Consider the following 25,681-nt stretch of genomic DNA (forward strand, 5'->3'; position numbering starts at 1 on the left):
TAATATTAATTTGGGCTGCTAGGGGTTGAATTACATCCCTCCAAAAGATATGTTGATGTCCTAACCTTCAGCACCTCAGAATGTGGCTGTATTTGGAAACAGGACCATAGCAGATGTAACTAGTTAATATGACACCATACTGGTGGGTGGGGGGCTTAACCCAATATGACTGTCGTCCCTGTAAGAAGACAGCCATGTGAAAACACAGAGACACAGGGAGCGTGCCAAGTGAAGATTGAGGATTGGAGTGATGCATCTAATGAGCCAAGAAATGCCAAAGATTGCCAGAAAACCTCCAGCAGCTAGGAAGAGGTAGGAAGGATTCCCTGCAGGTCTCAGAGGGAGCATGGCTCTGCCGACACCTGGATTTCAGACTTCTATCCTCTAAACTATGGATAAAAAAATTGTATTTTATTTTATTTTTATTTTTTATAAGCACCCAGTTTGTGGTACAAGTACTTTGTAACAGCAGCCATAGGAAACTAATACAAGGGCCTGTTATGTGTCAGATCTCATTCCAGTGGCTTTGGATTAGGGTCAAATAAGATGTGGTCTCATTCCCAGGAAAATGCCAGGTAGGATTTTTCTTTCAGCATTTGGTTAAGAGACCTGCAGTGTTAGAAGTGCTTTTAAAACCTCAATGTACATAACCCTGAGATAAATGAAAGAATTGAGCTGAAAAAAGTGGATCTTTGATAGAGTGATATAGGTGAGACACCCCTTATCTTCTTCCTCTAGCAGTCTTGAGATGACAGCTTTGGAGACTGAAAAAATAGCTTGTGTTAATAATAAAAAGGAAGCAGCAATCACTAGAAGTCAGCATGAGTTCACCAAGAACTGGACCTGTCAAGGTCAGCCCATCAACTTTGACAGGGAAGTCAGATTGGCAGAAGAAAAGGTAGTAAAGTGTGATGAGATTTTATTGAGACACCTGATAAATTTCCTTACGATGTCCTTGTGAACAGGATGGAGTGGTTGAGTTGGAAATTAGTAATCAGTTGTACCTCGACTGATGATTAATTAATGGGGTTATGCCAGTCTGGGTTAAGGTTTCCAGTGGAATGTCACAGAGTGTTTGTAAAAGTGCTGCCTTATTCAACATTTTTATCAGTGACTTGGAAAAGTCAAGTGTTATCAAATTTGTGTCTGATGGACCAGATAACTCCACCTGTATTTGGATATATGCATTTTGTTCTGGATGCCCTATTTAGGAAAGGCAGAGGGAAGCGAGATGTTTTGAAGACAGCGACCAAGTTGGTGACCTGAAGGAAAGTGGCAACTATGTAACACAAGAAATTAGTGAAGTATTTGGGAATATTCAGCCTAAACAATAGAAATCCAAGAAAGACATGACAGCCAAGAGATAATGTGCTTTACTTGGATTAAAGGGTGGTGACCAATGGTTCAAATGACAGGAAGGCAATCTCAGCTTGGCATACAAAGAACTTTCAGGATGTGAATTTTTCAAAGAAAAAATTCTAGCAATGAAATTTGAAAGTTAGCAAATCTCCATGGATTGATTTATAAATCTAGTAAAAATTCTAGCAAATACTTTTAAGGAACCAAGTTATTCCAACTATAGGAGAATAGAGACCCATAAAAGATAAATCAATTTTGAAAAAGAAGAGCAAAACAGTTACTCTTGCCTAAACAATGATAAGATGTACTGCAAAACTGTATTGATAAAACCTGATGGACCTGGTGCAGCCATAGGTAAATAAAGTCAATGGAATAGAAGAAAGAGTTTAGTGACAGACAGCACTCCAATCAATTGCGAATTGAATGACTATTCAATGGGTGTTGTTGAGGAAACTGATGCATGAATGATACAGGAAAAACGAGTTGGAAAATTTACATAACATACAAAGATGGATTAAAGAACTAAGTGAGAAAGATAAGCTCTAAGGCAAATGGAAGAAAATGTAAAACTACATACCTACAATTTGATGGGGTGGCAGGAATTTAATAAGACTTCCAAAGCACAAAGCATTGGGGGAAATTATACAAGTGTCTATTTTAAAATTGAGGCTTTTGAGTGATAACATATAAAAAGTTATCAGATTTCTGACAGGTTGGGAAAAGTAATTTGCAATGTCAATGCTATAAGAGGTTAATATCTAGGCAATATGAGGAATACCACAAGTAAATATTTAGGATATACAAGCAAACCCACAAGAAAAAGGTAGGAAACCTATTTGGAAAACAGTCCTATCAAAATGGACCCATGAGACTTTGGTTTCCTCATTTATCCATTCAATAAATATTTATTGAGTGCCTATTATACACCAACACTCTTCTAGGCCCTGGGGATACAGCAGACAAAATTCTCTGACCTCATGGAATTTAAATTCCAAAATGTTCTTTCCCACCAATAGGAAAAAGAAATTAGTTTCTACTAAGTGAATTTTCCCTTTAAATTACAATTACATAATTTTAAAGTCGGAAGGATCTTTAAGGTGCCTTTATTTTAAATTCATACTTTTGTATGGTGACAAATGGTAGCTCAGGGGCATAGAGGTTGACACTTTCCCAGCATTTAGACTATAAGCTCAACGGTTAAGTGGATTCAGAATGGCAGAGACTAAATCCCGACTTTTCTTCTACAGCCTATGTTGGCAACGTGTCTGAGCTTCAGTTTCTTCATCAGTATAATGGCACCAATGATGAGGCTTCACATAAAATTGGTATAAATATAAATATGGTATTTTGAAACAGAACTGCATCTGACACATGGTAAAAACTCAATGTTAGCTATTTTTATTTCTATACTTTGATTATGATATGATTCTACAATTATTTTCCTGTACACCATACTTCAAAAATGGTAACCTCTCTGGGTTACCAATCAAGTAACTAATTTTTTAAAGTAATCATCAAAAAAGGAAGTTATATACTCTTTATTATATTATACCCTAAAAGTTTATGAAATATGTCTCATGGATTAACCATTTACCCTCATGTGTGAAATCTCAACTCAGGATTTTAGGGCTGGAAGGGATGTGACAGACGATCTTGCCAAGCCTGGCCCTTCTTCTACAAGGACGTCTTCAGAGATCTGGAGGAGGAAAGGGCCTTGCCCTGAGTTCGCTGAGCCAGAACAATAGGACTTCTTCTGTAGTTGTGAAACTTGTCAGTTGTTTAAGTCAGGTTAATGTCATCTGGCTGGCTTTTTAAAAGGGTGTGAAGTGAGAACATGAATAATTGTCACTTGATTAGAGACCTAGACTCAGAGTTAGGTTACTCCACGTATGAAGTAACCCCATATAGTTACTTCATACATGGAGTAACTATATGGTTACTCCATGTATGAAAAATTGCAAGACTGTTGACTGTCATTCTTTGGTTTAGTGGGTGGAGCCAGCTGTCCTCATTAGATAAAGGTTGTTTATTCAACCCAAGTATAAATGGAAAAAAAAGATGCGCCCTCTGTCACTGAGGGTTGACTGACTGGAGAGCTCAAGTACAGCAAAGAGAAGTGTCAGAGCATGAGCGCCAAGTCCAGAACCATAGGGATTATTGGAGCTCCTTTCTCAAAGGGACAGGTAAGGAAAAAAGTCTTTCTTTGAATTCCTGGAATTTAGTTGAAAATTTTGGACTTCAAAATTTGTAAGGTGTTATTGTCTAGTTAGTTCAGTTTTCTGATACAATCTGGCCAGGAAATGCATATTTTAAAGTCCTCTCACCATTTTCCAACATTGTATAATTATAGTCACATATCCACTTACTTTTGTGGCTCGTGATCTCAGCCAAGGCTAAATTCATTTGAACCTACAGAATGCTTTCTCATATTTTTTAGGAGAAAATATTTTTCTTTGAATTGAAATGGACTCTTTCTGCATTGTAGCTACTCATTGAGGTTTAGTTGCTCTTGTTGTTTTTGATGTTACTGTGTTTATGTAGAGGAAGAGAGAATTTTAAGAAATACATTTGTTTAGTTATGTAATTAATGCCTAGAAAAATTTAATAGTTTGGTGGTAACCTTCAGACTTCTTATAATTTGGGTAACCTAAATATTATTGTTTCATGCAACTTTGTGAATAATTCATGTTATGTTAGGGTTTTAATGTTTCTATGAAACTGTTCATTCATGGACTAGGTAGAATCCTTTATGTGCCTCACTTGGAAGGGGAAAAAAAGAACAAAAAAAGAAAGAAAATCCTACTGCGGGTTGGCAACTCTAAAAGGATTTTAATGGATTTATGAAACTCCCAGACTTCCTTACAGCCACCAGCTGTGAATCCACACATGCCAGCAACATTGAATACACTTTTTTTTCTGCCTGGGCACACTTATTCTAGTAAAGAGAGTGTGATGACAGAACACCTTAGACTTCAACACGCATCTGTGCTTAAAGAGGATAAAAAACAAAGAACAAAATCAAACAAGACAATGTATGAGTTGAAACTACTAAGGTTGATTTTCTCCAGGTTTCTCAGGATCTGGGCAGCATTTTGCTTCCTCTTAATTTGGAACCCTTGCTGTGTACTCTGACTTTTTACTGCAAAACAAATTGAGAGAGGCCAGAGGTTAGAGGCCCAAACTGCATTTGGACTGTCAGTAAATACTACTTTGCTTCCCCTGGAAATCCTCCAAAAGTCTCTCCCAAACACAGGGACATTTTGCTGACACAGAAGTGTTCCTTTTAAAATCCACACTGTTCTCACCCACTCTTGAACAGGTTATAATAAATATATAATTTAAAAACCTCACAAAAGGGAAGCAAGTGTCCTCCTTCTACCACCCTCCTCCCATTAAAACATGGTCATGAGAATGGAGTTCATTGTCTCATGATTGTAACGACTAAGAGAGAGAGATTTTTTACACTAAGTCATAGAGTAGAGAGGATAAAATGGCCAACATATAAGTTTTTTGTCCTCACCTAAAGGAGGTACAAGTTTGACAAATAAGCAAAAGGAAAGGATTAGAGGGCAGATGACTAAAATGTTGAGTCTGAGAAAGGCCTTCATCCCTGTCTCACCTCCTTGAAAGGCTTGCAAGGCAGCGAACAAACAATAAGGTAGGTATTATTTTTACCTTACAGTTGGGTTTAAAAAAGGCTCAGAGAGGTTTGGTAATGTGCTCAATGTCACACAGCCTTGACTGCATAATTCCAGACAAGATAATCTGATTCCAATGCCTATGCCCTTGATTTGCACTGATGTCTCTTCAGACTATTCAACTCCAAAGGCGACCTTATACTTGTGGCCATTTAGGGATTGGGCCCAGCTTAGAAAGTCGGTGGAGCTGACAAAGCAATTTCCAAAGTGGGCAGATAGAGCAAGCAAGAGGAAAGCCCAATCATGAGAGGCCATTTGAATAAAACAAATAAAAAAGAATTCTAGAAAATTTAATGGCTGTGTTATAGCAACTATAGTGTCAACTAAGGGGTCTATGAGCTTTGTTCTAAAATATGAAAGGGAGAAGGGTAAAAAAGCCAAGGAGTTTTATCAAACTGAGTATTGAGTATCTACTATATGTCAGCTCTACACTACAAAATATAGTGCCCCACATGTAAAGCAAGCTGGACTGAAATCTAACAATGAGGAAAAGACAAAAACAGACACAAAACTAAAGGCAAAACATGAACCAAGCAGCACCCTACTGGGGTTGAAAGAAGGGGAAATCATGTTTACTTGATTGGGGAGAGGGAGGTGTGTCAAGCAAAAAGGGAGTAAAGAAGCAAAATGTGTCAGGCAGAGGATAGGGCGGGTCCCTTGCTGCCAGGGACAGGAATTTAACATCAAGGATTTGCCTGGCACCCAGGGCAAGTCTTCTGTTCCTTTGAATGGGGAAAAAATACTTGCTTACTTTGATGCCACAGCCCCAATCCTAAAGATAGACACACGTGTCTTTTAACACATTGTCTCATCTGACAACATGTAATAATCTTCTGCATCTAAAAGCTCTGTTGGAAATTAAAATCAGCAAGATACAGAAAGGAACTGTGCCTTTAGACCTCTAATTGTTCAGGGGACTGAGGAAGACTTGCCCCTTGGAGGAAGAGTGTTAGTTTCCCTAATGTCAAAACAGCAAGGGTAGAACTTCCCATCTACTGTTAAGCAGGCCAAAACTTGAAATTACTGGGTTGGTCTTTGTTTGTAGTTTTCAGCTCCCAGGTGATGACTTTTTCTGTTGCCTGCTTTCTCCCCAAGAGCTCTAGCTTACTTATGTGAGTACATGCACGTAGGTCTCTTTCATGTCACACTCTTTCGATGCTTTCGCCCAATCGTTCCCTTGGTTTGCAGAGTTTCTCCATCACTCTGTCTTGTTTTCCTAACTACCTACTCATGTCGCAAGACTCAGCTTAAACAGCATTTATTTCTTGCAGCCTTTACTGACACACCCTGTCCCCGGAAGTGTTAAGGGCATCCTGTTTTTGTTACTAGGACATTTTATATCATCACTGAAGCAGCTATGTATTGTAACTGGGGTTAAATGCCCATATCTCCTATCAGCTTATGAGGGACTCGAAGTCAAAAGCCTTTTCATTATTGGATCTCATCTACCAGACTGCTTTTGCACAAACTACGTGTTCACTGTGTTGATAACATGGTTTGACGGGAAGAGGGGATGCAGGTTTTGGAATCCAAAGACCTGAATATGAACATAGGCTCTGCCACTTATTAGCTGTGTGCCAGTCCGAAAACCATATAACCTTTGTGATTCTAGTTCTTTCTATTTGGCATAAAAGTCAGTCTACCTTGCTGTGAAGATTAAAAGAGATGATGTAAATTCCTGGCTCTGTAGGAGCTCAAAAAATGATAGTTACAGTTCAACTGATTAAATAATGAAAAGGGTTCCTGCTGTGAGCATCTGATGGTCATGATAATGTCTGAAGTACTTTATTTTTTAATTGTTCAGCCACGAGGAGGGGTGGAAGAAGGCCCTACAGTATTGAGAAAGGCTGGTCTGCTTGAGAAACTTAAAGAACAAGGTAATTTTTAAGTTGAAAAATGATCAGCCTGATTTCCTCCCCACTCTGAAGGAAAGAGCAGGCCCCTGTGAACCTGGAGTGTGTCTGGAATATTTACATCAGAATTGCGGTACTGGTTACAACCCGAGAAACACATCCTACAAAAGCAGCAGGGCATGGGGAGAATGCTCAGGAAACACTGCTGGATGTACATCCTCACTCAGATATTTTGTCTTTCCAGCCAAACTACAGTATAAGATAAATTGTGTGTGCAAGAACGGGGGTTGGGGTGGATGGTAGGGGAGCCGGGGGAACAGCAAATGGAAGGCAAGGTGCAGCAGGAAGTATGCTACTAGTAAGAGGACCCCTATTTGTGAAATAAAATAAAATAAAACAGTAATAATGATAATAACAACAGCGCCTAGTGTGGGCGCAGTGTGTATATATACATACATATACATAAGCATGCAAATGCAAATTTACATATATTTTTAAAGTATGGGCTCAATTTTCTGTTACCTTTACATATAAGATTCTGATAAAGTGTTGGTCAGGATGTGGAGCAATTAGAACCCTCATATATTTCTGATGGGAATGCAAATGATACAGCCACTTTGAAAGTAGGTGGGCAGTTTCTCAGGTAAACATATATTTACATTTTGACCCAGCAGTTCTACTCCTGGGTGCAGAGAAGTACAACTATAAACATTCAAGTACAAGTCTTTGTGTGGATATATTTTCACTTCTCTTGGGTAAGAGATTTGTACTTGAATGTTTGGGGTCAGCCATATTTATAATAACCAAAAAATGGAAACAGCAAAATGCCCATCAACTGGTAGATGGTTAAACAAAAAGTGTCACATCCATGCAACGAGATAGTATTCAACAATAAAAAGGAATGGACTGGTCGGGCACGGTGGCTGAGGCCTGTAATCCTATCACTTTGGGAAGCCAAGGTGGGTGGACTGTCTGAGCTCAGAAGTTCGAGACCAGCCTGGGCAACACAGTGAAACCCCTTCTCTAGTAAAAATATAAAAAAAATAGCTGGGCGTGGTGGCATGAGCCTGTAGTCCCAGCTACTTGGGAGGCTGAGGCAGGAGAATGGCTTGAACCCGGAGGCAGAGGTTGCAGTGAGCTGAGATTGCACCACTGCACTCCAACCTGGGCGACAGAGTGAGACTCCATCTCCAAAAAAAAAAAAAAAAAGAAAAAGGAATGGACCGCAAACAAAGGCAAAAACATGGTAGATCTCAAAAGCAGCAAGATAAGACAAGAAAGACTACATGTTGTATGATTCCACTGATACGACATTCTGGAAAGACAAAAGCATAGCAAAAGAAAGCAGATCAGCAGTTCCTGGGGTTGGGGGCAAGAATTACCTCTAAAGGGGCAGGATGGAATTTTTCAAACTCATTGACCCGCACACTTAAAATAAGTGAGTTTTAGTGAACAAGAGTTACACTTCGTAAATCTTTAAAAAAAAAAAAAAAAAAAGACAAATACAGCCACCCAGTAGAGAACAGAATGCTTGGGTAATGGACTTGTCCCTTAACTGACAAGCATAATTTGGTCACGTGTTGTATCAGGTGAAATTTCTTGGAGGCGTTACTAAATCAGATTCACACAGACATGTAACAAATACCATATTTAATGGCCAATTAGTTCAGAACACCGAACTGATGCCATATCACAGTTTTACATGAAACTCTCTACTTTTCAAGCCTAATTCAAGGCCTTTTAGGGAGCACACCCAGTCCTTAGGAATTTGGGGTTACCTGCAATTTTTCCTTACTAAAAAGAATAACTAAAAAGCTTTATTTCCGAAGCTTCCAAAATGTTAGGCTCAGTGCTAAGTACATATTCACATATTCTTATTTATTTATGATAATACCTCTATGAGGCAGGTTCAATGGATATTTTGTGTGTGTGTGTGTGTGTGTGTATCTCCAGATGAAAATACACCAGTGCTTTCTAAATTTTCTGAGAATACATATATATACCGATATATATGTATTTAATTATTATCAAAATGAAGCATGCTTACTATAGAAAGGTAAAAAGCACATAAGCAGAGAGAGACAGAGAGACAGAGACAGAGACAGTGACATTCCCTATTAAGCCGAAACCAGAAGATTATCACTGTTATATTTTGGTGTCTAGTTTAACTGGATGGATTCAAGAAGTGTTCACTGAGAGCCCAGTATACAGCCGCACCAGTGTGTGATACTGGTAACATGACGTCAAGCAAAAGCAGACATGGGTCTACCTTCCCAAGATTTACAGACCTTTCAGGTTTTTCCTTTGCTTTTACTTGTGAATATATGCCTATTTTATACAATTGAGATCATCCTACACAGACTGATTTATAATCTACTTTTTAATTTAGTAACTCAAAACTTTTAATTTTAGAGTGTGATGTGAAGGATTATGGGGACCTGCCCTTTGCTGACATCCCTAATGACAGTCCCTTTCAAATTGTGAAGAATCCAAGGTCTGTGGGAAAAGCAAGCGAGCAGCTGGCTGACAAGGTGGCAGAAGTCAAGCAGAACGGAAGAATCAGCCTGGTGCTGGGCGGAGACCACAGGTCTTGTTGAATAACTGTGTCTATGGGAATCTGGCACAAAAGAAGTGTAACCAAGGCCATAAGAAGAGAGAAAATATAGAAATATAGACAGAAAAGCATTGACCTATATTTTATATCAAATTTTCTGCCTTTAAAATAATTTTATAGGTTACTTTTATTATAGAAACAGACTTCGCTCAATTTGAAGTCTTACAATATCTGTATTTTGACCTAGTACAGCAGAAAATGTATGAAATATGAATGGATTTCATCTAAATATTCATCACAAGCTTACATTTCTAAATAAGTATGTGAGGCAATTCATAGCTTATTTGTTCTTAATTGCTGATAATATATACAACTCATATAGGTCAACAATTTCAAAGCATGTGTTTTTCATTATAAAAGTAATGATCATAACATTTTTGAAAGCATCAGACACACACACACAAGAAAAAAAATGTGGTAATTGTACTTCTCTAGCAACCATTTCAACCAGAATTGAAAATCTGGCACATTTCTTTCATGGCATCTTTTTTTTCCTTGTACATGATGACTTTGTTTAACGTGTGTGTGTGTGTATGTGTGTGTGTGAGAGAGAGAGAGAGAGACAGATGTCTATGTTGTGTTCTCACTCTACAGTGCAAATTTCCTTGTTGCTTCATGGGATGTGCATAAGCATCATAAGCATCAGTTTTTTAATTGCTGCATGATTTTTCATCAAGGGGTTACATCGCTATATACGTACATATTGTGGCATATTCAGGTTGCATTATAATTTTCACCATTACAAATAATGTGGCAAAGACCATTTTTGTGCATGAGCCTTTTTAAATATTTACTCCCAAGGCCTAGGATAATTTTACCAGAGAGGCCTGATTAGATCTAAGAGTAGAAACACTTCTATGGCTCTTGAGCAGTCAATGACTTCAGGCCTCCTTGGCTTCCTCTTCTAAAGCCAAACCGTCACCAAGGCCTCTGTATCAAAACTGCAATTGGGAAACTGAGGCTCGCTTTCTTTGTTAAGTGGAAATTTTAGGAATGGCACATGGCAAAAGACAAGAAACCTAAAGGGAAAACAAACGTCCACTGAATAATCCATACCTGAACGTTAAGGCATTATTGCTTCCACTTCGAGAATCTAAAAGCTCATGATTCTCTGAATGATACTTAAACATTCACAAATGGGAGAATACAGGCATTGTATAGTACTAGCTTGGTGCAAAAGTAATTGCAGTTTTTAAATGGCAAAACCGCAATACTTTTGCACCAACCTAATAAATCCTAACTTTTAACTTCTGTGCAAGATATCATTTATGTCTTCCATTCCAGCAAAATGTCTGGAGCTTGAAGTATTTGGGATGAACTTTGTTCCTGGTTGAGTGGGTAACTAGATGCATTGAATAGAATGAGTGAACACACGCCATACGCTGGCTGAAGAACTTCTGAGTAAGAACATGTAAGAACTTCTGAGTGATGCTCTCAAATTATAAAAGAGCTGGATTTTAAGAAAAATTGAAAGACTTTGTCATAATTCACTTGAGAGAATTAAGTATTTACCAAGAGAGATGAGTGTCCAGAAAATGATCCAAATTTAACTCTGAGAATTGAACAGTGTCTCATGCTAAGGACTTTCTTGTGTGGCTAGTATTTTTATACTCATTTATTTTTTTGGCTAAGCTCTAATCGTGGTTTTCTTACAAGGTGGATTTTGGGGAAAAAAATCACAGTTTTTTTAGTAATGCAATCGATGTAAATATAACTAGTTAGTGAGCATTAAGTGTAAGTTATACTTTCTCTATTGTTATAACTAATTGGCATCTCCAATTCAGAACCTATCAGAAATATCAGACACTGTGACTCAAAGGAAAACCAAGTGGGAGCATTGAGTGAATAATATTATGTATGTAGTGACACTGCAAACCTGATGTTCACACAAAATTTTTTCCCCAAAAGTTTGGCAATTGGAAGCATCTCTGGCCATGCCAGGGTCCACCCTGATCTTGGAGTCATCTGGGTGGATGCTCACACTGATATCAACACTCCACTGACAACCACAAGTGGAAACTTGCATGGACAACCTGTATCTTTCCTCCTGAAGGAACTAAAAGGAAAGGTAAAAGACTGGTTGGTACTCTAGTGCAATAGAATACTTTTTAGTAGACATTCAGGAGGTGGAAGGGAAATGAGAAACTCCATGTTATCTTATTCTTGGTGTAATCTCAAATCATTTTCTCTGCAGCCAATAAGCAAAGTGTTGGTTGATAAAAGGCAGTGAGGCTCTCTATCTCTGCCTTGCAAACTGACTTAATATATATTTTCTCTGCTAATTCTTAAACTATCCTTTTAGTAGGTGGGGCAGAGAGTAATCATTTATAAACAGGTCAGTGGAGGTTCAGAGGTTAACCAACTTGCCCAAGATATATGCCAAGCCTATAGTGAAGCAAGGGCTAGCACCAGGTCTCCTCGTTCCTTCCTCTTTCCACTACATGCCACACAGTTCTGCATTCTTACTGAGTAGTCCTTCTATATCATAGAGGCTTTTCAAAAAAGAAATTTTAAAATTTCAGATATAATGGTTTATGAACTAATGTATATACTGGGAGAAGCACCTATGTAAATCATAAGAGAAAGAACTATCTCCCTGCTCCCTAGAAACTCCTTTTCTAAAAGATGGAAAATAAAATGGCAGATTAAGATTTAATATTACAGCTTATAACTTTGTTGATATGCCATAGTTTGTTGATATGCCATAGTTTGTTGATATGCCATAGTATATCAATAAAAAGTTTTTATTGATATAATTATAATATTTGGTCCTTATGATGATACAAGAGGTTAAAACCTCCTTATGTTAAATGCTCAGAAATAATGTCTTTTGAACTAATGACCAAGGGATGGGTTTATAAACTTGCAAAGTATCTGCCTAGTACATGGGAAAAACTAGACGTCCTGGAGGACAAAGCAGATATCATCATATTATCACGTTAAGAATAACCAAAGGACAGGCCACAAATTTCCCTCAGCTGCTCGAGGCCATCCTCTGGATTAAGGACTTACTGAGAAAGGGAAGTAAAGAAGGAAGCTACCAAAGGAGCCCTGGGAAAGAAGGGCCCAGCAGGACTGGGGCACAAAGTAGGTAAATGCCAACTGGTTCAAGGCAAAGTCAAAGCAATCAAGGGGAGGCACACATCCTCTTCTTAATTGTGTATTATTTTTACATGATTTCTTCTGTATTTATATTCTAAATATAAGATATACGCAATCCAATATGTGTCTTTACCTTTGAATGTAGGATTTGTTCAAGAGAATCATACATAACCAAGTGAAAACATTGTAATTTTAGATTCCCGATGTGCCAGGATTCTCCTGGGTGACTCCCTGCATATCTGCCAAGGATATTGTGTATATTGGCTTGAGAGACGTGGACCCTGGAGAACAGTAAGCTTATTCCTTGATGTGATTTGCCTCCATTTTTGTCCCTTTGTGTGCTAGATATGCTTTACTGACCAAATCTATGAGAGAAAATTAATCAAGACACACACACACACACACACACATGCCCACACACATATATTTATATACATGTACATACATATGTATGTATCCAGGCAATTAAATCTCAATTGACTTGCTGTTAAAAATAAATACAAATAAAACTATATTGAGTTAGGTTCATAGAACCTAAATGTTTTATATATTTTACTATATTTATATTTCCCTTAAAAGGAGACAGGCGGGCACAGTCAGCCTTATTAATTATAATTATCTTAATTTCTCTTTTATAGCTACATTTTGAAAACTCTAGGCATTAAATACTTTTCAATGACTGAAGTGGACAGACTAGGAATTGGCAAGGTGATGGAAGAAACACTCAGCTATCTACTAGGAAGGTAGGATTCTTTTGTGTGTGTACACATGTGTGTGCAACAGAAAAGGTTGCTACTGACAACCAATGTAAGTTATTAATAAAGTCTTTACATGAAATAATGGGTTGCTACTTTTTATAAAACAAGGTAACAGATTATTATCTATGAAATGTGAAGCCATCAACCTTAAACTGAAATCCTTTCCCACTTCTTAAAAGAAAGAAAAGGCCAATTCATCTAAGTTTTGATGTTGACGGACTGGACCCATCTTTCACACCAGCTACTGGCACACCAGTTGTGGGAGGTCTGACATACAGAGAAGGTCTCTACATCACAGAAGAAATCTACAAAACAGGTAGTTAACAATCTGAGGTAATAGAGAAGCAAGTGTACACTTGACTAATATATATTTATACCTCCTTGACCTGAAAACCAAGTCCCAGCTGACACTTTCAGAATGTCCATCAGTCACATTATGCAATAACTAAAGCGTTTTCCATCGGTTACTACCTTTTTCTGTTAGTGGATAATCTTTCAAGTCTGTCTGTACTAATTTCAAAATGTCAACTATTTTATAAATTACATTATTACACTTTGTTGTTGTAGGGCTACTCTCAGGATTAGATATAATGGAAGTGAACCCATCCCTGGGGAAGACACCAGAAGAAGTAACTCGAACAGTGAACACAGCAGTAGCAATAACCTTGGCTTGTTTCGGACTTGCTCGGGAGGGTAATCACAAGCCTATTGACTACCTTAACCCACCTAAGTAAAAGTGGAAACATCCGATATAAATCTCATAGTTAATGGCATAATTAGAAAGCTAATCATTTTCTTAAGCATAGAGTTATCCTTCTAAAGACTTGTTCTTTCAGAAAAATGTTTTTCCAATTAGTATAAACTCTACAAATTCCCTCTTGGTGTAAAATTCAAGATGTGGAAATTCTAACTTTTTTGAAATTTAAAAGCTTATATTTTCTAACTTGGCAAAAGACTTATCCTTAGAAAGAGAAGCGTACATTGATTTCCAGTTAAAAATTTGCTGGCATTAAAAATAAGCACACTTACATAAGCCCCCATACATAGAGTGGGACTCCTGGAATCAGGAGACAAAGCTACCACATGTGGAAAGGTACTATGTGTCCATGTCATTCAAAAAATGTGATTTTTTATAATAAACTCTTTATAACAAGATTATATTGTGTCTACACATTTCTAAATACATGCAATACACACAAACACACACCCCACATTCATAAAAACGTCCTGCTTAAAACTACTAAGTAAGTTTTTAATGTTAAAATACAAAACATTTGAAAAGTCACAGTGAAATCAATCATCCCCAAAACACTGTGAGGCCTTGAAGCTATTTAAACTCCCTGGCTCTGGTTTCTTCAACTGTAAAATGGGTAATAATAGGTTTGGGCAATCTACAAGTTCATTGGGCTAGATGTCCATGTTTTACTTTTTCTAAACCTCAAACATGATTTTGGTTAATATTTTAAAAGCATGGTTGCTATTCAAGTAGCCTTTTGGGAGGTGGAAGATGATATTCCTGGCTGGATGTGGTGGCTCACACCTGTAATCCCAGCACTTTGGGAGGACAAAGAGCTTGAGTCCAGGAGTTTGTGACCAGCCTGGCAACATGGTGAAACCCCATCACTACAAAAAATACACACACACACACACGCACTAGCTGGGTGGTGAACATCTGTAGTCCCAGCTACTCAGAAGGCTAAGGTGGGAGGACTGCTTGAGCCCAGGAGATGGAAGTTGCAGTGAGCTCAGATCACACCACTGCACTCCAGCCTGGGCAACAGAATGAGACCCTGAAAAAAAAAAAAAAAAACCAACCATATTCCCCAAAATCTATTCAGGAGCCACATAAATCAAATTGCTAGTTTGTTTTTAATAATAATTACTAATTCAGCTGAGGATGTCATCTAAAATTACCTATGGCTTCCAACGTTTCACCCTTCACTTACTGCAATTACAGTATATCTCATTAGCTATATCCTAAAAACTCATCTTGGCTCTGGAGTGTAGTAAGGAAAATGGAAAAAACAAACCAGAGTAAACGGTAATCAAAACAAGGGAAGCAAAGTTTTTCTCCTCCCAGCAATTTATGTGAAAACCCCAGGGGGTCCTGTAAAAAAGGTAGGCTCCATGAATGGATTTCTCCTGTGTTTTTGTTTTAACAGCTATATGATAGTCCCTACAATCTGATTTTTCAAATGTAACACAGAATTTAAAAACTGTTTCCTCTAACAACTCCTAGGCCTTTGAAAGATAAACATTTTATTGAATTACTTTTAGATGGGAGCAATTATAATGGATCTCACTCTAAGATATATTCTCTAATACAGTAGCCACATGTGGTCATTTAAATTAAAGCTTAATAAAATTAAAAAATTCAGTTCCACATTTCAAATGCTTCCTAGATAAATGTAGCTGCTAACTAGTGTATTGAATAGCACAGGTAAAGAACATTTCCATCATTGCAGAAAGTCATACTGGACAGAGCCACTCTAAACTTACTATTAATTTTCAAAAAGAAAAACTTTTAGGATGTGATAAACATAAAGGCATTTTTTTCCCCTCTACTGTATTCTAAACCCAAATAAAGTTTTTGTCTTCTATTAGTCTCTGATTAAAAACGTATTTAAAAGCCTATCCAGGGAAATTATATTCCCATGTTTTTAAGCTAGAGAGGGAAAACTGAATTTGTAATAAATTAATTAGAATGTTTATGTCCTTGAGAAAGTGATTATATTGATTTTCATTTCCTCTATTGTTTGTATAATACTAGTGTCACAATTTTATCCTCATTCTAGGATCAAAAAGCAATAAGTTCCTCAAGGCAGCAAGAATACATTGACGCTATGCTAAGATTAACACTTGAAATAATCTCTAGCATGTTTTCTGGGTAATTTTAAGAATGAGTCTGCAGGGGCCGGGCACAGTGGCTCACGCCTGTAATCCCAGCACTTTGGGAGGCTGAGGCGGGGGATCACGAGGTCAGGAGATTGAGACCATCCTGGCTAACACAGTGAAACCCCGTCTCTACTAATACTAAAAATACAAAAAATTAGCCGGGCGTGGTGGCAGGCCCCTGTAGTCCCAGCTACTAGGGAGGCTGAGGCAGGAGAATGGCGTGAACCCGGGAGGTGGAGCTTGTAGTGAGCCCAGAGTATGCCACTGCACTCCAGCCTGGGTGACAGTACGAGACTCCATCTCAAAAAAAAAAAAAAGAAAAGAGTAAGTCTGCAAAAATTACTTTTACCATTATATAAATTTTTAGCTGGACTTGCATGGCCAGTAATGATTTAGTGATGGCAATTACATGAGCTACAAAGAAAATAAAGTTCTAGGAGGAATGTATTTAGAAATATGAATTTGAAATACAGTTGGTTAAATTCACTAGTTGTTTTTAAAAGAATCTGTAACTCTTAATTCCTAGGCCAATGTCAGTCACCAACTGTAGTGTAGGAACCACAGAGTACCCCCTTTCCAACTGACCCCAGCCAGCACACCGCCTGGCACACAGCCGACACTCATTCCAATGGAGTCATGAAACAATCACACGGTTTATTCATTCAGCAGACTTTACTCATTAGTTTTCAAGTCTTTCGCAATGCCAATTCCCCCAAAATTAACAATGTCTCTCAAAATCCAAGAAATAAAATGTGTACTGTATTTACAAATATAAAATTTAAAAATTTTAAGATTATAAAAATTGAAGAATTACATCATCTGTCAGGTGAGAGTGTCAACCTGCAAAAGCAATTAACTTATTTTTAAAAAAAGAAATTGGAGAATCAACCATTTAAGCATGATTTTAAGTTCAAGAATTTTCAGATGTTATTTTCTTACATGGCTTCCAACTAATTTTATACCGTAAGTTCAAGTCCATAGCAAAGGTAATAAAACTGCCAGTTGACCTTGATAGAAACTATGGAAATTTATAATAAAATTTCAAGTCATTTTAAAAAGAATGAAGCCTTGTTTGCTCCTACAATGCAACAAAATCTAGATTCCTTTTCTTGATATAAATCTCTATTATTCTGAAAATCTACCAAGAGATTTATGTATAAAATATTTGTAATAACTGTTTTACATGTGTGGTGCCTTTAAAATAATATATCTGAAGACTAAATATGTCATTAATAATAAAAAATACAAACAAAAACAACGGCTAGAATAGGAAAGACTGAAAGTGCCAATGACAAGTCATTTGATCACAGATACCTCTATGTTCCTACGTAGCTCTAATAAGTTGTTATGAATATGAACAACATGTATCTTACTTGATCTCTTAGAGACAAAAATATAGATAGGGAGATGGGAGTTATAAGGTGTCAACAGATTCATCATTTGAATCAAAATAAAACAATCTGAATATCATCACTGCTTCTACTATATCACTACAGTGTGATCGCATTCAGATTTAAAAGGTTTGAGTCCACTCTCAAAGACGGATATATTTCTACTTTCTCCACAGTACAGTGTGGCTTCACTGAGTTACTGGTAAAGACACGGGCACCTGATTAGACTGAGGTGCTGGAGACCCACTGTTCATGGCTTGTGGAGGCACTGCAGCTGGCTCCATCTTGCTAATGTGTGTGATGAATCGAAGACGAAGTTTTAAAGCTGGTTTTAAGTTACAGATAATCTTCTCTACCTAAGAAATAAAAACACATTAAAACGTACTTTAATCAGAGAATTTCAACTTCTCACATTTAAAGCAGGATTTACACATATCCGGAGACAATAAACTAAGGAGTGTCGTGGGGTAGATAAGAAGTTTCTTAACATGTCCTGTGTTTTAAGAAAAGCAGATACAATGATTTCTTTCTCGCATGAGAAACAATACATTCTCCCTCACACACACCCCTTATATATTATATGTGCATGTCTGTACATGTACCATATGTATATTCATATATATGCATATACTTACAAAGGCGTATCCACTCATCTAGCTAGCCAGTCATCCCACTACCAAAAGCTAGCAGAGTTTACACTGGAAATTTTATACATCCAACAAGTTGATCATTCTTTTAAAATGCCACCTTTACAGAAGCATGAAGCATAATTATAAAGTTCTTTGAATAACTCATGTTTGCAACATTTATCTATAAAACTAATTATTTTGGTTTTGATTTACACTTGGAATTAACTAAATAATATTAGATCTACTCTTTTGAAAAACACTAAGGAGACAAACACATCAAGTCGTTTCACAGCTTTCTTAGCTTTACTCAAATGCTCTTTGACCTTTTCCTTTCTGTACTCCCTTGTGTTAAAGTTTCTTAGGCCTAAATGTAAAGAATTTTTTTTTTAAAAAAACAAACAAATAAACAATTTCTTTTACAGTTTCTCTGCATGTTCTGTGTTGTAACAAAAGCAGATACAATTTCTCTCTTTCTTACATGAGAGAGAACAGGTCAACTCTCTTTGACACTGCTGCTGAGACATAAAGGAGTCAACCTCCTTGGCATCTCAACCTAAAGTACTGGGAGGGGTAGGAGGATGGACTTAACTTTCCCTATCTGTCCTACCTCCACTCCTTTAAAATGGCCCAGATTCTGTTTCCTACACGTAGGAAACTCAGTTCTGATTCAAGGTCTTTTTCTACTTTCAGACATCCCCATTAGGAAGTTCCTCTTCATATACTAAGTCAGGATGGCCTCCCTTTAACTTTACCAGAATTCATACACCCTCTAAAGTGACACAGAACGAATCTAATACCTATTCCAAATGAAAACCCTCCAAAATGCTGAGGTCATAAATAATTCCCTAGGACTTTTTTCTTCAGGATAAGCATTCCCATATTCTTTAAATGCTTTTCATGAGTTAGTCTCTAGTCAGGATTAGTCTAGAATCCTGACTTTAGTCTTCTAGTTATGCCGCGGTTTGTCTAATGTCACCATGAGTGTCAGGAGAAGCAGGACCTCCTTTACTCATCACACAACAACCTCTCTGCTCATATTTCAGCAGCCATATCCCACTGTTTCTCCCTAATGAGATTACTATTAATTAACCCTCTAGGTCTTTTTCAGATGTTCTGTTGCAAATATCAAGGGGGAAAAGTACAAGAAATTATAACATGTATTTCCTTTAATACTACATCTAGAATAATATGCCTCTGATGCCTAAAAAGGTCTCATACCCACCCTTCTTCCTTAAAAGAAAAAATTAGACAAAATAAAAATAATCACCCAAACCAAAAAAGTCTATTACTATATGTTCAAGTTTTCTAAATTAAACATCATTAAAAATAATTAAACAAATTCAACTTACTTGCTCTTTCACGCTGTCACCAGTAAACATATACTTCATGTGATAGAGGAAGTCACAGATGGGATCCATGTAATTTAAATGGGTGCTACACTGGTCAACATTCAGCAGCATGTCATAAAACGCCACACCAATCTATTTAACAAATAATGTAAAATTATTTAAGTGATCAAAAGTGATTCAGTAATTTAGCATGATGCAGCTGGGCTCCATTACAACACTAGCACTGGGGGATACTGTCTTTGCTGTAGAACTGTCATATACCATATACACCTCTATGCACATGAGATATGATACGGCTTGCATTTATAAAAGAATCTATAGTGCTACAAAATGCCCCTGACAAGGCTTAAATAAAATTTCTCTTCATAGTTTAGTAATTTCTCTTAAAATTAAGAGATAAACAATCCCCTTTCTAGACACCATCTCTCGATGTCTGGGATAACTCCACTCCTAGGGATCCTTTGGATTATACTTTCTTAGTTCCATTTGGCAGCTCTTGCTTTAAGGTTCTACTCCTGGGTCCTTTCCTTGTTTGCGACATTTTGTTAGAAGTGACTGACTTCATCCATTCTCATGATTTTAATTAGTTCCTCTGCACTGTAAGATCTCAAATGTACTTCTCCATCCTTAACCTCTTCTCAACCTTCATGATGGGCGTTTCCTCTGCATCTCCAATTCAATACATCCCACCCTAAATTCATTACTGGTACACTAAGTCCTCTAAAATTGCTCTTGGATCCTGTTAAACTAGTTTCACTACTAATAGTTGTGACCTGCAGTTTCAATAACACTGGTAAAGAAACTTAAATAGATACTTCAGAATTTAATCATGTCACAGGAAACCCAGATTATATTTTACCTCTATCATACAACGAGTTCTCTCTTGCTGAAATCTTTGTAAAAATGGTCCAACAAGATGGTATACATAAAGCAACTGGAATTCAGTCTTCACTATAGGAAGAAGTACTTCAGTAAGAAACCTAAAATTTGAAGATAAAAATCTCCTGTGACTTGAAATTATTTAAATTGTTTGAATTTTGTTCATACAGTATTTACAAAGTATTACAATAAAATATAATTTTTTAAAGTTCCTTTTAATTTGGTAACAATAATATTTCTAATTAATCTCACATCTCTCACTGGCTATTACTTTCACTTGATTATTTTTATTTATTTATTTTTTTGAGACGGAGTCTCACACTGTTGCCTGGGCTGGAGTGCAGTGGCGTGATCTTGGCTCACTGCAACCTCCGCCTCCTGGGTTCAAGTGATTCTCCTGCTGACTAGCTGGGATTACAGGTGCACACCACCACGCCTGGCTAATTCTTTTATTTTTAGTAGAGACGGGGTTTCACCATGTTGGCCAGGATGGTCTCAATCTCCTGACCTTGTGATCCACCCATCTCGGCCTCCCAAATTGCTGGATTACAGGCATGAGTCACCGCGCCCGGCCGCAAGTTGTTCTAATGAATGAAGTATATACCTCATCTGTTAATGAGATTAGAACAAAATGAAATACATCAATTTTTTTTTTTTTTTTTTTTTTTCAGATGGAGTCTCACTCTGTCGCCAGGCTGGAGTGCAGTGGCGCGATCTTGGTTCACTGCAATTTCCAGCTCCCTGGTTTAAGCGATTCTCCTGCCTTAGCCTCCCGAGTAGCTGGGGTTACAGGCACACACCACATGCCCAGCTAATTTTTTTATTTTTAGTAGAGATGGGGTTTCACAGTGTTGGCCAGGATGGTCTCAATCGCCTGACCTTGTGATCTGCCCACCTCGGCCTCCCAAAGTGCTGGGATTACAGGCATGAACCACTGCACCCAGCCTACGTCAAATTTTTTAAAGAAATTATTATACTTACTTTGGAATGAGAGAAAGTTGTCCAATGCTAGAATGGTGCCACACGGCATGTGCAAGAGCTAATGTATAGCTACAACTCATCTCAGAGTAGGACTGATGACAGGCAGTGAAATCAAAGAGGCGGAATGGATAGCCAACCCACTCTGTTTCAGACGTCAAGCTGGGGCTGCTGATGACACTCACAATTCGATCATGAAGAACAATCCAATATGGTTCCTTTAAAATCGGAGGAAAGCTAGTGAAAAATATCACTTATCCAGCATTCCACCCCAAAGTCTAAAGTAATAGTGTTTTCTCATTCTTTAAAGTTTTCTATTTTTTCAGCTTCTGCACAATACAGCTGGGTGGCTTTGTAACTGGTCAAATTAAGTCAGTAACAACCTGGGAGAAGTACCTGTGAGTTAAGGGGCTCCATACATGTATCTGTCCAGCTCATTTAGGTACCTGATATACACTATGCAGTAAATCAATTAATTTATCAAACAATAAATCTATAGCTTTATTATTTATTTAAAAATAATAAACTTTAAAAAAATATGTGTGGAGGTCAGAGAAAGGAGTCTTCATGTGAGCTGGAAAGGTCAGGGAAGGCTTCATTCACTGAGAAAGGAGGCTCTAAGCTAGCAAAGAATGAATAGGCTTTAGAGAAGGTGATGGAAAGAAGAAGCTTCTGGAGTAAGAAAAATGTCTTATTCCCTCACATTCAGAAGTACCTAAAACATGTCTTAAGCACTATCTGCAGGAACAAAGGCTGTAGATATACAACACGTTAAGTGGCCAAGAGTAGATCAGGCTATTATGTAAAAACTAAAGTTGGATAGGTAAGGTGGTACCAGAAAATGCAGAGACCCGTAAGTCACATAGATATATTTAGATCTAATACAGAAAAGCAAAAACTAGTCACTGTAGATTTTTAAAGCAGTAATAATATGAAAAAACTTTAAAAACATAAAATACTTCATTAATTTGCATGACGTCCCATACAAGGGCATCCTATATGCATCTTTTTCTTTTTGCTGACATGGAACAGCTGGCTGTATTTCATCACTAAGTACAAATCACAATTATTAACTCACTGGTAGGGCAGTGATGATCAAACCAATTGCATTCATCCATGCTGTAATGTTCTCTCTTGGCACTAAAGGCTGACTGCAACCGGCAAAAAAGAATGTAAGTATGAATTTATAAAAACATTTTAGATGGCTGACAACGGATCTTATTTTTAAAGAATATGTCTAATTCAGAGGATCGACAACTAATCCATTTCAATAAAACAATGGGGAATTTTTTATTGAATAAAAATGTAATATGCATAAAAACTCAAGAAGGCTTTTTAAAAATACTTCCTCCCCAATCATTATCCCATACTTCATGCTAATTTTTAAAAGAATCTTGAAATCTTGAAAACAAGATGAAGAGAATCTTGTTTTAAGTGACAAGTTAACATTATTCCTATATTAAATGTCAAACTGCTATTAATGAGTAGAAGTAGGAACAAACCCGGATCTTAGGATCCTGTCCAGGGCTCATTCCATAACTCCTATATCACAAAGACAAGATCTGGAACCAGAAAACAGTCATCATCCAATGTGCATCAGCCTTGCGGCAACAGGTTTGTCTTAAAAGTTTGAAATAGAATACCATTCTGTTTACAAATAAACAACAAATCTTACTGCATGAACCAGAATACATACCTTTTTAGGACAACATTTAGAAGGGCATTCCCAACTTCTTTGCCTGAAACTGCCAAGGCCATGAGCTCCACACAAGTAACATGGAGAGCATGGGCAGCTGGGTTGGGAAACTCATTGAATCTCCAGTCACAGTTTGGAAAGGGACCAGGAGATTTGCCAGCCATCGGTGCACACAGTTAAAGCAATAACAATTGGACTATCTCATCTGATTGTCAATTTATCTGATTATGAGCTGCCAAGAAGTGATTTATCTACACTTAGAGAGATTAAGAGGCAAATGCAAACCAAATACAAATGAGTTTGACATGATTGAAATGTATTAAAAGCAACCATTTGATTAACCACAGGTATAAATGGTTGGTCTTTCAGGTGGGTTCTTATAAATATGACATATAATAGCCACAGATGCAACCAAGGTATACCTAGGTTTCATGAGCCTATTTCTTTTAATAGTTATAAGACATTAATATGAAAATTATTTTCTAATGAGTCATTCTTTTGCTTCAGAAAATAAATTCCTTTGTGTAGGAAAATAAGTCATGCTCATTTATGTAGAATTTCTTACCTAGTAAAATAGTGGTATGGTTATAGACATTTAGAGTGCTAATAACTGAAAATATAAAATCAAAATGAAGAAATAAACATCCAAGTATATTTTCACTAAAATATACCTTTTCAATAAAGAAAAATATATTTTATCATTTATTATTTACTACAAACATTAATTTTTTTTTTTTTTTTTTTTTTGAGACGGAGTCTTGCTCTGTCTCCCAGGTTGGAGTGCAGTGGCGCGATCTAGGCTCACTGCAAGCTCCGCCTCCTGGGTTCACGCCATTCTCCTGCCTCAGCCTCCCAAGTAGCTGGGACTACAGGCGCCCACCAACACGCCCGGCTAATTTTTTGTATTTTTAGTAGAAACGGGGTTTCACCGTGTTAGCCAAGATGGTCTCGATCTCCTGACCTCGTGATCCGCCCGTCTCGGCCTCCCAAAGTGCTAGGATTACAGGCGTGAGCCACCGCGCCCGGCCCAAACATTAATTTTTTTAAAGTAACAAGATCCTACGTTCTCCAGTAGCACACAGATGCATGTGCTACAAAATATAGTATGTAAGAATAAGATTTTTTCTTTGAAACAAATCTCCATAAAGTCTATTTTTAAATATAATTTTTTTACCACTTATCCTCAAGTTCTAAAATACAAATTTTAATAGAATTTCAGCCTAATTGGCATGATGCTGTTAATTTAAGATTTCAAATCTTTACAGAGATGAAAATGGAAGTGATCTTAAAAAAAATTAAAACCTTGAAATACATAAAAAATTACTTTAAAAGAAAAAATATATTCTCATAAATCAAAATACTGTTATTTCTGGGAGTCTAAAATCACAATAAAAAGGATATTATCGACTAGTCTGCCAATCAATCTGCAATAGTAGGTGTCATCTGGAACCCAAGGATTTTCCTCTCGTGCATTCATAGCGCATTTCAGGTAAGTGTCACTTAGACACCAGCCCTGCGGTCGATTATCCTTCAGAGAGCCAATGATCGCATGGACGAGTTTTCGTTTGAGAAATGCGCGGTCTCTCAGGTGCATTTCGTAATAGTGCAGAGTGTTATACAGATAAGTCACTGGACGATCTGCCAAGAAAAAAACATACCACCACAATGTTTAACTGGTTACTAATAACTGTGAAAAACTGACCAACTGCTTTCCAGATAACTGAAAAACAGCTCAGAAGATTTATGAAACAACTTCACATGCTGGGCAATTGTATACTATGAATATTTTAATCTGAGGAGAGGCAGAAGGCTCAGAATGTTTCTAGTAATATACAGTTTGTATTTATATTTGTTTTTATTTAAGTGGAAGCAATTCCATTTCTGAAAATTTATCCTGCATAAATTTTAATCCCTTGACATACAACAAGGGATGTCATTGCAGCCCTGTTTATACTAGCGAAAGATGAAAAACAGCCTAAAAGGTCAAAAACAGGGGACTGATAAAGTAAATCTGGCATGTATGAGGCAGCTCTTTACGTACTAATACAAATGACCAACCCTAATACATGATAAAGTTGAAACAAACAGGGTACAGAACACTTGTGTTAAAACAAACAAACAAACAAACAAACAAACAAACAAACCAGCCAGGATATCTAAGAGGGGATGGCAAGAGACTGGTAACATTGGCTGCCTACGAAAGAAACTGGGTAGCTGGAGGCCAGGATGGGACTAATTACCTTTCACTGTATACTCTACCCCATCAAGTATGTATATTACCTAATCCAAAAGAAAAATGTTTTTAAAAGAACGCTCACTTGAACTTTATGCCTATTCTACCATGTTAACACACAATTCATACTTCTGCTCTGAGGGAAGGTATCTTAAAGATGAAGCAGGACTGCCTGCCAGACAAACACTTTGTTCCCATAGTGGCTGCTCCAGGACCTTCACATTTCTGTCACTGACCCTGCCACTCT

The 25,681-nt window shown here is 37.3% G+C and overlaps 2 protein-coding genes across 11 annotated transcripts in view; one reads left to right on the forward strand and one right to left on the reverse strand.

The window, feature by feature from the left end:
* The first annotated feature begins 3,411 nt into the window (after positions 1-3,411).
* ARG1 (arginase 1) lies at positions 3,412-14,539 on the forward strand. Its single transcript, XM_003311489.7, has 8 exons — positions 3,412-3,542; positions 6,862-6,934; positions 9,323-9,497; positions 11,433-11,592; positions 12,823-12,917; positions 13,265-13,369; positions 13,564-13,700; positions 13,952-14,539. Exons 1-8 carry the CDS (start codon positions 3,486-3,488, stop codon positions 14,116-14,118), a joined length of 969 nt encoding a protein of 322 aa, XP_003311537.1. The 5' UTR covers positions 3,412-3,485; the 3' UTR covers positions 14,119-14,539.
* The window catches only part of MED23 (mediator complex subunit 23), a 55,080-nt gene continuing 33,082 nt past the window's right edge, over positions 3,684-25,681 (reverse strand). For 4 of the 10 annotated variants that reach the window (XM_009452012.5, XM_009452010.5, XM_063813497.1 and 1 more), the window contains 7 exons: positions 24,603-24,839; positions 23,202-23,367; positions 22,584-22,656; positions 21,509-21,723; positions 20,508-20,628; positions 19,649-19,780; positions 17,711-18,026 (listed from right to left, as the gene is read on the reverse strand). In XM_009452012.5, coding sequence (XP_009450287.1) covers positions 17,859-18,026; positions 19,649-19,780; positions 20,508-20,628; positions 21,509-21,723; positions 22,584-22,656; positions 23,202-23,367; positions 24,603-24,839 — 1,112 coding nt within the window. In that variant the 3' untranslated portion in view covers positions 17,711-17,858. Of the gene's footprint in view, positions 4,499-16,932; positions 17,120-17,710; positions 18,027-19,648; positions 19,781-20,507; positions 20,629-21,508; positions 21,724-22,583; positions 22,657-22,894; positions 23,068-23,201; positions 23,368-24,602; positions 24,840-25,681 lie in introns of those variants that run through there. The other 6 variants (XM_063813496.1, XM_063813494.1, XM_063813495.1 and 3 more) reach the window with 4 other exon arrangements.

Source organism: Pan troglodytes, chromosome 5, assembly GCF_028858775.2.
Source record: "Pan troglodytes isolate AG18354 chromosome 5, NHGRI_mPanTro3-v2.0_pri, whole genome shotgun sequence".
Classification (NCBI taxonomy): Eukaryota; Metazoa; Chordata; class Mammalia; order Primates; family Hominidae; genus Pan; species Pan troglodytes.

Bases quoted from the DNA above. Each gene is read 5' to 3' on its own strand.
- ARG1 (XM_003311489.7), top strand. From the start codon at position 3,486: ATGAGCGCCAAGTCCAGAACCATAGGGATTATTGGAGCTCCTTTCTCA. The intron at 11,593-12,822 runs GTAAAAGACTGG...TTGTAATTTTAG, and splicing joins TGAAGGAACTAAAAGGAAAG to ATTCCCGATGTGCCAGGATT. The intron at 12,918-13,264 runs GTAAGCTTATTC...TCTCTTTTATAG, and splicing joins GACGTGGACCCTGGAGAACA to CTACATTTTGAAAACTCTAG.